Below are 15476 nucleotides of genomic sequence, written 5' to 3' on the forward strand. Positions count from 1 at the left end.
AAGTAGCTACTTATCCAGTAAAGAAATAGCAAATAGTAATAAACAGAAACAAAAAGCATGGATAGATAGTTGTGGATAATTTGTTTTATCACATCGCAGGGTAAACCTGGAAGGATCAGTGAAATTTATGTTAAGCATCCCACATAATGTACTGTATCAAACACCAACCCAGCCATTTAAGTTATTATGAAAGACTAACATATCTGAACTTGCACAGTGTCTCATACAGATATTTAAGAGGAGACCTTATTCAGGTATATATGGCATTTAGGGACAACTACCTCTGGGAATGTTTGTGGTTATCAAAAATCAGTAGACAATCATCAGACAACCTATGTAGAAGATTCTACAGGAATGAGAAATATAGCAATTGGTTCTCTGAGAGAGTAGCTGCTAGTAGTAGTATTTTATGGGGGAAGTCAGAAACTGAATTAAAAGACTTCATAGATTATTTGCATACAACAACAAACTTTTTGAAATTTACTCACAAATATTCTTAAGATAAAATTGAATTCTTGGATGTTATGGTTGAAAAATCTGGATTAAGAGACATGAAAACTAGTTTATATAGGAAACCGACAAGGAAAAATTGCCTACTGCATAAAAGTAGTATGCATCCCAGACATGTTAGTAGAAATGTCCTGAAAGGACAGATGATTAGGAATATGAGAATATACAACAGTGACAGTGAACTTAAGCAAGCAACAGAAATATTGGAGGATGAGTTTATTAGCAGAGGCTATTCCAACTCTGAAATAGATGCATGTGTCAATGAAACACTGGCAGTAAGAGGGACAAAAAGCCATCTTTATTTCTCAGAGGGAATAGAAAATCAAGAGACAAAGGATAGACAACACAATGATACAAGACTACGTTTTCCTATTACTTATGCCAGCGATATAAATGTGTTTTGTAATGTTTTTAAAAAGAATTGGAATATTCTAACTGCATCCAAGGATTTAGAAACAGTAATAGACTCTGCACCACACTTTTCTTTCATTAATAAAAAGTCTTTAAAAAGACAGCTATGCTATAAATCACATAATACTATACATGAAGTTACATCACAGAGGAAAGGTACTTACTCCTGTAGAAAATGTATAGCATGCAGATATTTTTTCCTGCACTACCTTTTTTCATCCAGTGAGTAAATTTAAAATAGAAGCAAATATATATGCAGACTGTAGAACTACTGACATAGTATATTTCAGTTTTTGTCAAATATGCAAAGCATACTATATAGGTAAAATTAATAGGATGCTAAAAGAACGTATTCTAGGTGTGCACTAAAATTGGATTCATTTTGACCCATTTGGACTTTTCCAGAAAACAAATGTTAAATAAATGCATACATACATACATTTCTTATTTAGGTAATTTGTTGTATGGTAAATTGCACAATGTAACTATAGGCAGATTAAATGCTTACTAGTTTTCATATGAGAGACATTGCGACAGGTAAAGAAACTAATGCTCTAGCCAAACATATTCAAAAAGAAGGGAAAGATCATAATTTTAAATTCTTTGTGCTTGAGGTAGTTAAGAAAGGCCTTAGAGGAGGTGATATAAAAATAAAACTGAAGAACTAGAACAGAAGTGGATTATAAAATTAAATGCAGATAAACATCCAGGAATAAATGATGCAGTATCACTTAAACCATTCCTTAAAGCACGACATTTGAAGCACTAAATGTTTATTTATGTTTTTAATATGACATTTAATTATATCCATGCCTTATTATATAATATGTTGCCTTTGCTCTATGTCTATATTTATAATGAATTCAAGTATATTAAATGAAATTAAGAATTTTGTCAGCCAAATGGTTGTGATCTAGCTTAGTTAGGCCTATATTATAATAATATGCACATATGTATACATGCATTTTCATAGGTAATGTTTTGCTAATATTTTTATTAACATTTTATGTTTCTATTGTATCATATATTCTGAGCTGGGTTTTTTTATAAGTATTTTGTTTAGATATAAGCTGATACAAAAGAGTGACAAAGTAAGAAGTTTTGGATTTTTAAAAAAGTTTTTTATTGAAAGGGAACCACTTCCATGTTTTAATTAGGTAATTGTGATTAATTAACTGCAATGTGGTAATGACTGAAGGTTTAAAATGCTTGGTTAGATAAGATGACATTGTAATACAGTCCGAAGAAGCGATCTGGGTAGATCGCGAAAGCGCTTACTGTCTTTTTGTATAAATAATCGGTAAATATGTCGTGGAACTCTGCAAATTCCTTATTTTACTATAGAGTTGTGGGTAATTTGACATGAGGTGAAAATACTTCCGAGATGGTGGCATTACTGTTCTTTCAGGCAATAAAGGTAGCATCATAATGACCCTAAGGGGGGGGACTTCTACCCCCAGCAAAAAAATAAATAGGATATAGCAACTCCACACACTGGTAAAAGAGTTGTAACAAAAACAATGAATGTGAATGTCAAATTAATAGAACTCGTGTTCTTATGGCATAGAGGTGTAAGGGGGTAGTGATTCCTTGGATGTATGTGGGCTAAACTGTTACTTATGCCAAGGAAAAAAGGGTAACAAAATGTACATGCAGGAAAAAGGTACAGGAAAAATGGTAACTTTTGTTACTGCTTAAAAAGGTAACAATGGCTAAGTGTAGGAAAGTGACATAGGAAAATCCAATAACTGCAGCGTTCATGTTGGAAAAGACAAAAGCAGTAAAATGTAGTTAGCACATGTTTTGATCCCTCATTTGCATTATTCATTATTGACATCATGTATTTTACCTAGATGTCAGTCTCCCACTGTCAGATATTTAAAGCCAACTTGCATGAAAGCAATGCGGGATGCATTATGTAAGTTATGCCAAAGGGTCATTAGAGCAACTTTGCAAACAAAATATTCAGATTTAAAAACATTTTTTCCATTTTATCAGCTTTAGTAGCAGTTTCAAGAATTTAATTACTGCAGTAAGCTGCTAAGGACTAAGAGAACAATTGGCTTCTGTTTGCAGGCTCAGGACAAGACTCTAGGGCACAAGTTATAGGAAAACACAGGAAGCAGTAGAGACATTATGCACAAATACCAGTTAGTAACAAAATGAAATATCTGCTCAATATTCTGAGCATAGAACAGCTAGGAGGGTAGAAAGTGGTTGCTGTGAAGGGTTTGTATTATTCCATGTGAGGCACTTGGTGAGTGTAGCAATAAAAACATTTCTAAAACTTGCATTGTTTGTACTTGAGTGCTTGAAACTTGCACAATAGTCAGCAGTAAGCTTCTGTTCACTGATGGTACCATCTCAAATTACTTAACAATGACAGCTGAAATGGATGCTTAGCCAGAATGAGTGATAAGAGATCACTGAAATACTGTGTGTGTGCAGAAAACATAGGACATGCATTCTGTAACGTACAATGTAATTTTATATAACACCGTGTTTTATCACCTCAAATAACTTAAAAAGTCCGTGCTTGATTCCATACTTGTCAGTAAAGTTGCAGTATGAAATATTGTCTAAATCTGCAAAAATGATCACCTTAGCTTTCAAACATAAATGCTTTGAAAGGAAATATGCCCTAGATAATAAAATAATTAAGATATAAAATAAGGAAGAAACAGACCGAGAAACAGAACTAAGAAATGTATAATAAAGGTCTAAATGTTTCAGAAAAAAAAATACTTACCAGAGGGAGTAGGTGTAAATCCAAGTGTACCTAAAAGGGAAGGGGAACAAAAAAGGAAACATTAGTAAATGGCACTGTGGTAGGTGTGATTTAGATATGCGTAAAAAATACAAAACACCCTCAGATGTAAATACTTATTCTGATGGATGTTGTATAAGGTTACAATTACAGAAATTTCATAGTGCTAAATAAAATGGAGCAAGCTAGGTATCATAAAAGAAAACAAGCGGGGTAACTGCTTGAATGGTAACAGTCTATGGGTGAGGTAACTGTCTTCAGTGAGGGAGGATATTTCTTGAATTTTATCAGTCTATAAGAGAGGTAATTGTTTTCAATAATGTAATCCAAATTCAAGGTAGATGCTGGTGTAGTTTTATATAGTTTACAGAATATAATATGTTTGCCTGACTTGCAGCAGTGAGAAAACTGCCTTGGTACAGAGTCTGAGGAAAATGAAAAAAAACAAATTTTGGTAGAACTACGCAGGTGTCCTTTTTGTTGTTGTCATATATGAGAAAGCCATATGACAACTGTCTGTTAACAGTGTTGGAAAATGGTGCACGAGATTGTAAACTGTCCTGTTTATATCATTTGTGAGGTAACTTGTGGAGCTTTGTTAGCCCTCTCTTTTGAGCCAGTAGCTTCAGGTAATATTCAGAATATATATCATGAAAGCATACCAGTTCAGAAAGAATCAATGGAAAGGCAATGTTCATGTCATCATAAAATAAGAATGTGATATCTTAAGCTAAGATCACAAGAGGTTATGAAGTTAAAGCTGATTTTATTTAAGTAAATGAAGTGATGGAGTTTAGAATTCTAGTTTGAAGCAAATTTGGCAATTCAGTTGTAGGCTTGCCAGAATTTTGTTGAGTTAAGTTTAGTGTGTGTCAGAAATGATGTTAGATGCATACTTTGCTGAAGTAAACAATCCTATGATGTAATACTGAAAATATATATATTTGTGTGTGTATGTGTGTTTCCGTAAGACAAAGATCCCACACACATGGGCAGGCAGAGACCTTTGTACCTCTTCAGATTAGTAGAAACATCTCCAAGGTTACTACATCTTGGGAAAAGGGATGCAGTGATTTTGTAGAATCAGCAGCATGTATATTCAGCTGTCCTAAATCAAGAATCTCAGAAACTGGATATATAAACTCATATAATTTCCTTTAGTAAGTGATATTCCTGAAAACTTAAGTATGATCAGTTAGGCAGAGTTTAAACCTCCATAATATAGCTTATTTTGAGTACAACCTTGCTTATATGACAGTCAGTTTTTATTTATGTACATATTACTCCTAGGATGTTATTTGCATCAGGTGGTTGTTGATACCGATTGTCTTTGCAGCACTGCTTGGTTGCTTTCGTTAGCATTACCTGATCTGAATGAGCTAATTTAAAATAAAACAGAATGCTGCTGTCAGAAAATATTGTAGCAGACAAGTGATTCTCTTTTATTTGGACGACGTGCTTTACAATATAACTACTCAAGCTTTTGTGAACACAACTCTTCATTTGGAGCTAATATGTTACTGATGAAGGACACAGTACCTAAATACATTATTTTGCCTAACAAAAAAAAAAAGAACACATCATTGCTTTTGACTGGCTAAGAGAGACATTAAAAAGAAACTGTAGTATGAGAAAAGAGAAACAAAATGTGTGTATGTCAAACAGGGATGTTATTTTCATATAGTATCCCTGCTGTAAAGTGATAACTGTGCTAGAGGTTAGTCCCTGGTAGGAAAACACTTTAATTTTAAATCAGAAAACACAAATACAAAAATTAGGCAAAGATGACAACATACATAAAAAATTGCAGTATATATCCTTCTCCATGTATGTGTTTATATATATATATATATATATATATATATATATATATATATATATATATATATACAGACACACACACACACACACACACACACACACACACACACACACACACACACACACACACACACACATGATCCAAAAATGAAATCATCTTCACTATTTATGCACAAAAATCTAAACAAAAGTAACAAATAAAGTAGACACCAGAGCTATTCCCCCAACTGGCACAATGCAAAATGCCATGCAATCAGCATCCTTTCTTCTGTCCCCTCTTAATGAATGAAACCATCATCCTAATCCTTCTTGAAATTCAAACTGCAGAGAAGCAAGCAGTAAAAAAAAAAAGCAAACTGAACTGTTAAAAAGTGATGAGCACGTTAGCAGATAAGAACAAATACAGTACAGTTTACTTTTACAAAAGTAAATATGTTTATGATTTCTAGATTGTATACAAAAAGATGGGTTTGGTCTACTTTGTTAAAAGATTACTCTTTGAATGCAAATTGATTGAATTTAAGCTGTTTACAGTAACAATCTGTCAAAAACCACCTCACCAACATTGCAACATCTCTGATTCCTAATTAAAAAAAAAATGTAAACACAAAACAATGTTCCATAGTTTGTGGGGATTCTATCCATTGCATGCTTTTATATGCTAATTCTGAGATAGTAATATCATGGTAATAGGGGAACAGTCCAATCTCTGTACAGAGAAATCTTTCCCCAGTCTATGATAGTACTCGTAAGTCAGGCGTTAGTTCATACACACAAGCACTGGGACGTGAAAAACTCTTATAGAGCTCATATCAAGGTGTACCTCAAATAAGATTGCAAGCAAAAGGAAAAGTCTTCATGTAAAATATGAAACAATTACACAAAATAGTATTTGCATAAAAGGAATAATATACAAAAGAGAAATGTATCATACTGAATCTGCTATAACTAAGCAGATGCCCTCAAGTTGAAATCGACTCATGGCGACTCAAATGGTAGACCTCATAGGGTTCTTGTGGCATATTATGGAAGTAGATTGCCAGGCCTTTCTTCTGTGCAAATACTTCTGCTGCCCAGTTGTACCCCAGCCAGGTTTTGAACCCAAGTCTACCAGTTGCTAATCCTGTGCCTTAACCTCTGACTAAATCCCATCATAATTAATTTCTGAAATATACCTTTTTACTATATTAAAGTTCCAATCCTAACATCCTTATCTAATTAACTTCTGATGAAGAACTTGCATAGTCCAAAAGCTGAAGTAAGTGCATTGTAAAACCTGCATTGTAAAGCCGATGTTGGTCTTTGAAAATAAAGGTATTACAGGGGCGGCCCGTGCTATTGGACTGCCAGACTGCAGCCCCCTCAACTTCAAACTAACAAAATAAAAAAAGAAAAAGAAAAAAATATTTTAAAATTTAGGACTTCGCATGCACTAGTCCAGACTGCTGCTGAGACAGTCTGGAGCATGGAGCATGCACAGATTGTCTCAGCAGCAGTCCTGATTGAGACACGTGAACAGGAGCGCTCCCACAAGTCTATGCAGTTTTAAACTGCATAGACTGCCTGGGAACTCGCTGGAGAAACGCGTCGGGGTCGGACTGCAAGGTCGGCAGTCAGGAGAAGGATCTCGGGTCTGGATTGGAGCTTGCTGCAGGGGAAGGGGAAGATCTCGCGACAAGCAAGGTCGGATTTGCGCGGGTTTTCAGCTGCACTCGTCGGGAGTTTTGTGGACAGGGACCTGGATTTAATTTAATGGTGGTTGCGGACAGGGATTTACTACATGACCAGGTAAGTGTACAGGGATTTTGTGTGTGTGTGTGTGTGTGTGTGTGTGCGTGCGTGTGTGTGTGTGTGTGTGTCCCCTTGGTGCAATATACTGGTGGTTAGGCTCATGGTGGTGTGGTAGGGAATACCTCAGGCTTGAACCCTGTACCTTGTATGCAGGTGTTAAAAACCTGAATTCCCTACCCACCACCATTTGTAAAACAATTGCAGATTTTTGCCTCATATTTGATCTGATCTGTTCCTCATAATATCTGTGGTTTATAAATGTTGCAATGCTTGATATTTGATGGTGCAGTGGTAGCATTGTTGCCTCACAGCTGCAGGTTCTCAGGTTTGCTTCTTGGCTGGGGTGCCTTCTTTGTGGGGGTCTGTATCTTCTGCCTGTGTTTGTGTGGGTTTGCTTTTGTGTCCTCCCATGTTACAAAGACATGTCTGCATTATTTCTTCCTGGGCCTCTGCTGAGAATTGTTTTTTTATTCCAAGTCAGACTGTCCTGATTAACAAATGTTAAATAAAATTGACAGGCATTTGAATTTCAGACTTCAGGTTTCTGAATGTTTAGTTCCTTACATATTTGATGGTGCAGTGGCAGTATTGTTGCCTCACAGCTATAGGTTTTCTGGTTTGATTCTTGGCTGGGGTGCCATCTGTGTGGAGTCTGCATCTTATCCCTGTGTTTGTGTGGATTTGCTCTGGTGTCCTGCCATTTTACAAAGACATGTGTCTACAGTATTTCTCCCTGGGCCTCTGCTGAAAATTGTTTTTGTTCCGTCAGAAGTAAAATTGACAGACATTTGAATTTCAGACTTCATATTCTTCAGAAAATACATAGTAAAACAATGTTTTATTCTAGCAATAAATATATAGTAACACAACCTGTTATTATAGCAATTTTTTAAGTTTATAAGATGGCTATTTGAAATTTGTCCTTATTTTTGGGACTGTAATACCCTGTTAGTGGCTTTGTCCAGGTTTTTTGTGCTAAGGTTGACAGCTATGGCAAGAACTGAGTTCACTGAATATGTTTGAGGGCTGTATTCCCTCATTACTGAGGTTGTCCAGGTGTTTTGTGCTAAGAGGTTGACAGCTATGGTGAGAACTGAATTCATTAAATGATAGCCATTTAAGTTTCAGTCTTCCTCTCTTTCACAAAGCAGCTGATTTGGCGTAGTGGTATGTTGCTCTTGACTGTTTTGCACAGGGACCTTGGCAGTAAAATGTACGGTGGTAACACAGCATTTTTCTTTCACAAAGCAGGTGATTTGGCATAGTGGTATGTTGTTCTGACTCTTTTGCACAGGGACCTTGGCAGTAAAATCTATGGTGGTAACACAGCATTTTATTCTAGCAGCTTTCCATGATTATACATGTGTCCCTGGTTTTTGCCCTTTTGACCCACCCCAATAAATTTGGCTTTTTCCAGACTTCTTGTGCTGCGAAGTTGAGATGCAGTTGAGTATTGAGTAGATTTTACAAGGAGCTGAGAGCTGCAGGGGAAGAGAAGTTTAGTGCTGATTATGCTAAGTCAGCTCACATTGCTAATAGCACAAAAGGTTGTGTACTTGCTTTTGATGCAGAAGGTTGTTGGTTCTGCTCCCATAAGGGGTGAATGCTGCCGTACTGAAAATTAAGATACTAACTATGAGCCTGTTATCAGTTTGCCATCCATTTCCTATTGCAATATTACTAGCTTATTTTTAATGTAATTTAGGCAATTTATTCCTCAGGGGCATCAGACACTTTATTTTTCGATGAAACCATGAAATATAAAGGTGATTGCTAGCACCAACCTCTTCATTACAGATTTATTTAACGTGGAATTATTTAGATTACTTTTTTACTACTTCAGAGATTGTGCATATTTACTGATAATGGTGGACTGTAGAATTGTGCATATTTACTGATAATAGTGGACTGTAGAAGTTTGAGTAGACTTTTATGATGGAAATGTTCTGAATTGGACAGTTTTGTTTCATTGTTTACTGGAAAAATGTTCAAAGCAATAGGAAGGTGTATCAAAGAGCACATGTATGTTTCATATGCAAGGGGCCTATGATTTGAAAACAGCCCAGAATTAATTTTTATCTGCCACGGGTAAAATGTATTTTCTTTGAATGTGGGTTTTAATGTTGTTTCAATGAATGTGAGTTTCAAGGGCAGAGAAGGTTTAATGCCAAGTTTGTTTAGCAGATGTCTTAGTGTTTGTGCTGTAAAATGCAAAATAAAACTTTCAAATGAAGTTCAAATCATCATAGAAGTAAATTAGTATGCACATTAGTGTTTATGGTAAATGGAGTGAAATAGCAAAGTAATGGCTCATTGGAATGGCTGCAGGGAGTCTCCATTCGACCATGGTTTTGTGAGGGGGAAGGGCGGCAAACTTAGACAGCCCCAGCTGAACTATACCTCCCAACTGTCCAGATTTTCAAAGAATGAATAGATTTTTTGCTTCTTATTTTTGGTTTGTTCCTCATAAAATTTGTGGTTTTCTGGCAAATCATTTAGGAATTAAGTCACTAAATAATGACACACTAGTTTCAGACTTCATAACCTTCAGAAAAATACATGCTAAAGTAAGACCTGTTCTATCAACTGTCCCAGTTTATAGAAGAACAATTTTTAGTACTGTTTATATGTTCCCCCAATATATTTGGCCTTGTCCAAATTTATGTCCCAGTTTATACAAGAGCAATTTTTAGTACTGTTTATATGTTCCCCCAATATATTTGGCCTTGTCCAGATTTATTGCATTAACAGGTTGAGAGGTACATGCAAATAAATTGCTTTATAGAATTAGGCATAGCCAAACCTCTGAACTGTCACTGATTTTGACTCAAAATGTTGCTCTTCCCCTAATGATCCCTTCGCAAAATATCAATTTTGGAAGAAAACATGGAGGGTTTATAATTAAGAAATAACTGTAATAATCAGATTACTTTTATTTCAGAAATGCATGTAGATTATTTTATTTTGTCAGCTGCTCAAGTTAGCAGTACTAATATTAAAGTGTCCCTTCTTTGACAGGTTCCCAGCTGTATTGTGTTGCTATTTTATATTTTTACATCACATTTTTGGTCCATTTTTCATAAAATTTTGTTTTTTTGGCAAATTAGTGACAAATAATTAAAGACTGAAGTTAGAAAATAATGACAGACATTTGAGTTTCAGATTTCATACCATTCAGAAAATTCATACTAATGCAAGACCTCTATTAGCTTTCTAAGTTTATAAGAGCAATATTTTAAAAATTGTCCTTATTTTTGGGCCTTTGTCCCATTTCTTTGTATGGCTTTGTCCAGATTTCTTGCTCTGAGGTTGAGAGGTATGACAAATGTGTCAGGGCCATCACAAGTCAGCCAGAGACATTTCAAACTGTGACATACTTGTTACACCCCACTCCCCCATGTAGAGACTCTGGATGTGTCCAAGCAGGGCAAGGAGCATTTATACAGTATACGTGTGCAGAGTATCCCCCATCCAAGGTAGACACAAGTACTACAGCGACTTTTCATCTGCTCTTGATTTTTACAGAATGGTCTGGTTTCTGTCATATTTTTTGTACTGTTGATTTATGCTTATTACTCAAAGTGCCTGTTGCTCTGTGTTTAAGTAGCAATACTTTAATGACCATCAGGTAAGCTTGGCTGAGATTGCAAGATGCAAGTAAGCTTTAATAAGCATACTGTTAAAGAACTGCCAACATTGAAAGCCTTTCTGTTGCCATGTAGAGAATACTTAACTAGATAATGTATAAGCCTTGGGTATTGAAATGCATATGCCAGTATTTGTAATAAAGGACAGAATTACATTATTTTAAGAGTCTCATTACACTTGAAGACTTCCAGTCATCTCTGCAGGCTTTACCCGTAAACCGAATGCCAATCGCGTGGTCCATAACCTGTACAGTAATCCTTTTAAGCAATGTATCTTGAGCTTATTTCTTGTTTGCTTTTCATTTTTTACTTTAATCATGTTTTCCCCATGAAACAAGTAGATGTCAGGCAGCAGGTCTTTTTTTGGATAAGGAACATTTTTACAAGTGGGGGCATCAGAGATTTCTACTTTCAGCATATTACTTGTTACTTTAATAAAGCTGAATATAAATTATAATTAGAACTGCAGTGCAAGAAGTGGTTTGAGTTGAGTGCTGCTTGTTTTTCTTATACTTGATTTTGACTGGCATTCCATTAATGTATTTTAAAAAAAAGTAATTTATTTTTTCATGCCTCACAACCTTTTTTGTTTCCATCTAGATATTAAGCTGTCATGCAGCCAATGCACTGAAATATTTGTATTCTTCTCCACTTCATTTTGTCTTGATTGGACTCTCATGATGACTGTTTGGCACCCAGTGCAGTATATTTAGTTTTTGTGGTTTGCTACTACAGGTGTGTGTGTGTGTGTGTGTGTGTGTGTGTGTGTGTGTGTGTGTGTGTTAGGGAATACCACAGGCTTGATCCCTGTACCTTGTATGCAGATGTTAAAGACCTGAATTCCCTACCCACCACCATTTGTAAAAAAAAACTGCAGATTTTTGCCTCATATTTGATCTGATCTGTTCCTCATAATATCTGTGGTTTGTAAATGTTGCAATGCTTGATATTTGATAGTGCAGTGGTAGCATTGTTGCCTCACAGCTGCAGGATCTCAGGTTTGCTTCTTGGCTGGGGTGCCTTCTTTGTGGGGTCTTAATCTTCTCCCTGTGTTTGTGTGGGTTTGCTTTTGTGTCCTCCCATGTTACAAAGACATGTCTGCATTATTTCTTCCTGGGCCACTGATGAAATTTTTTTTTGGCTCCAAGTCAGACTGTCCTGATTAACAAATGTTAAATAAAATTGACAGGCATTTGAATTTCAGACTTCAGGTTTCTGAATGTTTAAGTCCTTGCATATTTGATGGTGCAGTGGTAGTATTGTTTCCTCACAGCTATAGGTTTTCTGGTTTGATTCTTGGCTGGGGTGCCTTCTGTGTGGAGTCTGCATCTCCTCCCTGTGTTTGTGTGGATTTGCTCTGGTGCCCTGTCATTTTACAAAGACGTGTCTGCAGTATTTCTCCCTGGGTCTCTGCTGAAAATTGTTTTTATTCTGTCAGCAGTAAAATTGACAGGCATTTGAATTTCAGACTTCATGTTCTTCAGAAAATACATAGTAACACAACCGTAACACAACCTTTTATTCTAGCAATTTTCTAAGTTTATAAGATGAATATTTGAAATTTGTCCCTATTTTTGGGACTGTATTCCCCCATTATTGGCTTCGTCCAGGTTTTTTGTGCTAAGGTTGACAGCTATGGCAAGAACTGAATTCATTGAATGTTTGAGGGCTGTATTCCCTCATTACTGGGTTTGTCCAGGTGTTTTGTACTAAGAGGCTGACAGCTATGGTGAGAACTGAATTCACTAAATGATAGCCATTTAAGTTTCAGTCTTCCTCTTTTACAAAGCAGCTGATTTGGCGTAGTGGTATGTTGCTCTGACTGTTTTGCACAGGGAGCTTGGCAGTAAAATGTATGGTTTTAGCAACTTTCCAAGATTATACAAGCAATGTTTGTGTCCCTGGTTTTTGGGCTTTTGACCCCCCCCAATACATTTTGGCTTTTTCCAGTTTTCTTTTGCTGCGAAGTTGAGTATTGAGTAGATTTTACAAGGAGCTGAGAGCTGCAGGGGAACAGAAGTTTAGTGTTACTTAAGTGAAGTTGGTTTGCCTTGTTAATAGCACAACAGGTTGTGTACTTGCCTTTGATGCAGAAGGCTGTGGGTTCTACTCCCACAAGGGGTGGATGCTGCCGTACTGAGAATGTTCTCCTTGGTGAAGATACTAACTATGAGTCCGTTATCAGTTTGCCATCCATTTCCTCTTGCAATATTACTAGCTTATCATTTTTTTTAATGTAATATAAGCAATTTATTCCTGAGGGGCAACAGACACTTTATTTTTCGATGAAACCATGAAATATAAAGGTGTTTGCTAGCAGCAACCTCTTCATTAGTTACAGATTTCTTTAATGTGGAATTATTTAGATGACTTTTACTTCTTCAGAGATAGTGCATATTTACTGATAATGGACTGTAGAATTGTGCATATTTACTGATAATGGTGGACTGTAGAATTGTGCATATTTACTGATAATGGTGGACTGTAGAATTGTGCATATTTACTGATAATGGTGGACTGTAGAATTGTGCATATTTACTGATAATGGTGGACTGTAGAATTGTGCATATTTACTGATAATGGTGGACTGTGTAGAATTGTGCATATTTACTGATAATGATGGACTGTAGAATTGTGCATATTTACTGATAATGGTGGACTGTGGAAGTCTGAGTAGACTTTTATGATAAATGTTCTGAACTGGGCAGTTTTGTCATTATGGGTGTATGCATTTTGTTTCATTGCTTACTGGAAAAATGTTGAAAACAAATTTAAAATGCCCTCTAATAACTGTAATATATTGTACAAGGAATATAATTTAGTACAATGAGGAAGGTGTATCAAAGAGCACATGTATGTTTCATATGCAAGGGGCCTATGATTTGAAAACAGCCCAAAATTAATCTTTATCTGCCACTGGCAAAATGTATTTTCTTTGAATGTGGGTTTCAATGCTGTTTCAATGAATGTGAGTTTCAAGGGCAGAGAAGTTTTAATGCTAAGTTTTCATTATGAGACTGCATTGCTTTGTTTAGTAGATGACTTAGTGTCTGTGCTGTAAAATACAAAATAAAACTTTCAAATGAAGTCCAACTCATCATAGAAGTAAAGCAGTATGCACATTAGTGTTTATGGTAAAGGGAGTGAAATAGCCAAGTAATGGTTCATTGGAATGGCTGCAGAAACTCCATTCAAACATGATGTTGTCAGGGGGGAAGGGCAGCAAACTCAGACAGGCCCAGCTGAACTATACCTCCCAACTGTCCAGATTTTCAAAGAATGAATAGATTTTTGCTTCTTATTTTTGGTTTGTTCTTCATAAAATTTGTAGTTTTCTGGCAAATCATTTAGGAATTAAGTCACTAAATAATGATACACTGAGTTTCAGACTTCATAACCTTCAGAAAAATGCATGCTAAAGTAAGAACTGTTATTCTATCAACTGTCTCAATTTATACAAGAGCAATTTTAGTACTGTTTATATGTTCCCCCAATATATTTGGCCTTGTTCAGATTTACTGCATTAACAGGTTGAGAGGTACATGCAAATAAATTGCTTTATAGAATTAGGCATAGCCAACCTCTCAACTGTCCCCGATTTTGGCTCAAAATGTTGCTCTTCCCCCTAATAATCCCTCCGCAAAATAGCAATTTTGGAAGAAAACATGGAGGGTTTACAATTAAGAAATAACTGTAATAATCAAAGTTAAAGATTACTTAAAATGCATGTAGATTCTTTTATTTTGTCAGCTGCTCAAGTTAGCAGTACTAATATAAAGTGTCCCTTCTTTGACAGGTTCCAAGCTGTATTGTGTGGCTATTTTATATTTTTGCATCACATTTGGTCCATTTTTCATAAAATTGTGTTTTTTGGCAAATTAGTGACAAATCACTAAAGACTGAAGTTAGAAAATAATGACAGACATTTGAGTTTCAGATTTTATACCCTTCAGAAAAGTCATACTAATGCAAGACCTATTCTATTATCTTTCTAAGTTTATTAGAGCAATATTTAAAAATTGTCCTTATTTTTGGGCATTTGTCCCACTTCTGTGTATGGCTTTGTCCAGATTTCTTGCTCTGAGGTTGAGAGGTATGACAAATGTGTCAGGGCCATCACAGTCAGCCAGAGACATTTCAAATTGTGACATACTTGTTGCACCCCACTCCACCATGTAGTGACTCTGGATGTGTCCAAGCAAGGCAAGGAGTAGTTATGCAGTGTAAATGTGCAGTGTGTCCCCCCCCCCCCATCCAAGGTAAACACAAGTACTACAGTCAGTGGCTTTTCATCTGTCCTTGATTTTGCAGAAAGGTCTGGTTTCTGTCATATTTTTGTACTGTTGATTTATGCTTATTACTCAAAGTGCCTGTTGCTCTGTGTTTAAGTATCAATGCTTTAATGACCATAAGGTAAGCTTGTCTGAGATCGTAAGATGCAAGTAAGCTTTAATAAGCATAATGTTAAAGAATTGCCAACATTGAAAGCCGTTCTGTTGTTGCCATGCAGAGAATACTTGACTAGATAA

General features: G+C 35.9%; 1 protein-coding gene across 1 annotated transcript in view; it reads right to left on the reverse strand.

Annotated features, from left to right (window-relative positions):
* LOC122805778 overlaps positions 1 to 15476 on the reverse strand; it is a 335686-nt gene that overhangs the window by 201628 nt on the left and 118582 nt on the right. The window contains exon 3 of the mRNA XM_044076044.1: positions 3671 to 3700. Within this exon, the coding sequence (XP_043931979.1) occupies positions 3671 to 3700 (30 nt within the window). The remainder of the gene's footprint in view (positions 1 to 3670; positions 3701 to 15476) is intronic.

The sequence above is a fragment of the Protopterus annectens genome, chromosome 7.part0, assembly GCF_019279795.1.
Source record: "Protopterus annectens isolate FY-2018-M chromosome 7.part0, PAN1.0, whole genome shotgun sequence".
Taxonomy (NCBI): Eukaryota; Metazoa; Chordata; order Ceratodontiformes; family Protopteridae; genus Protopterus; species Protopterus annectens.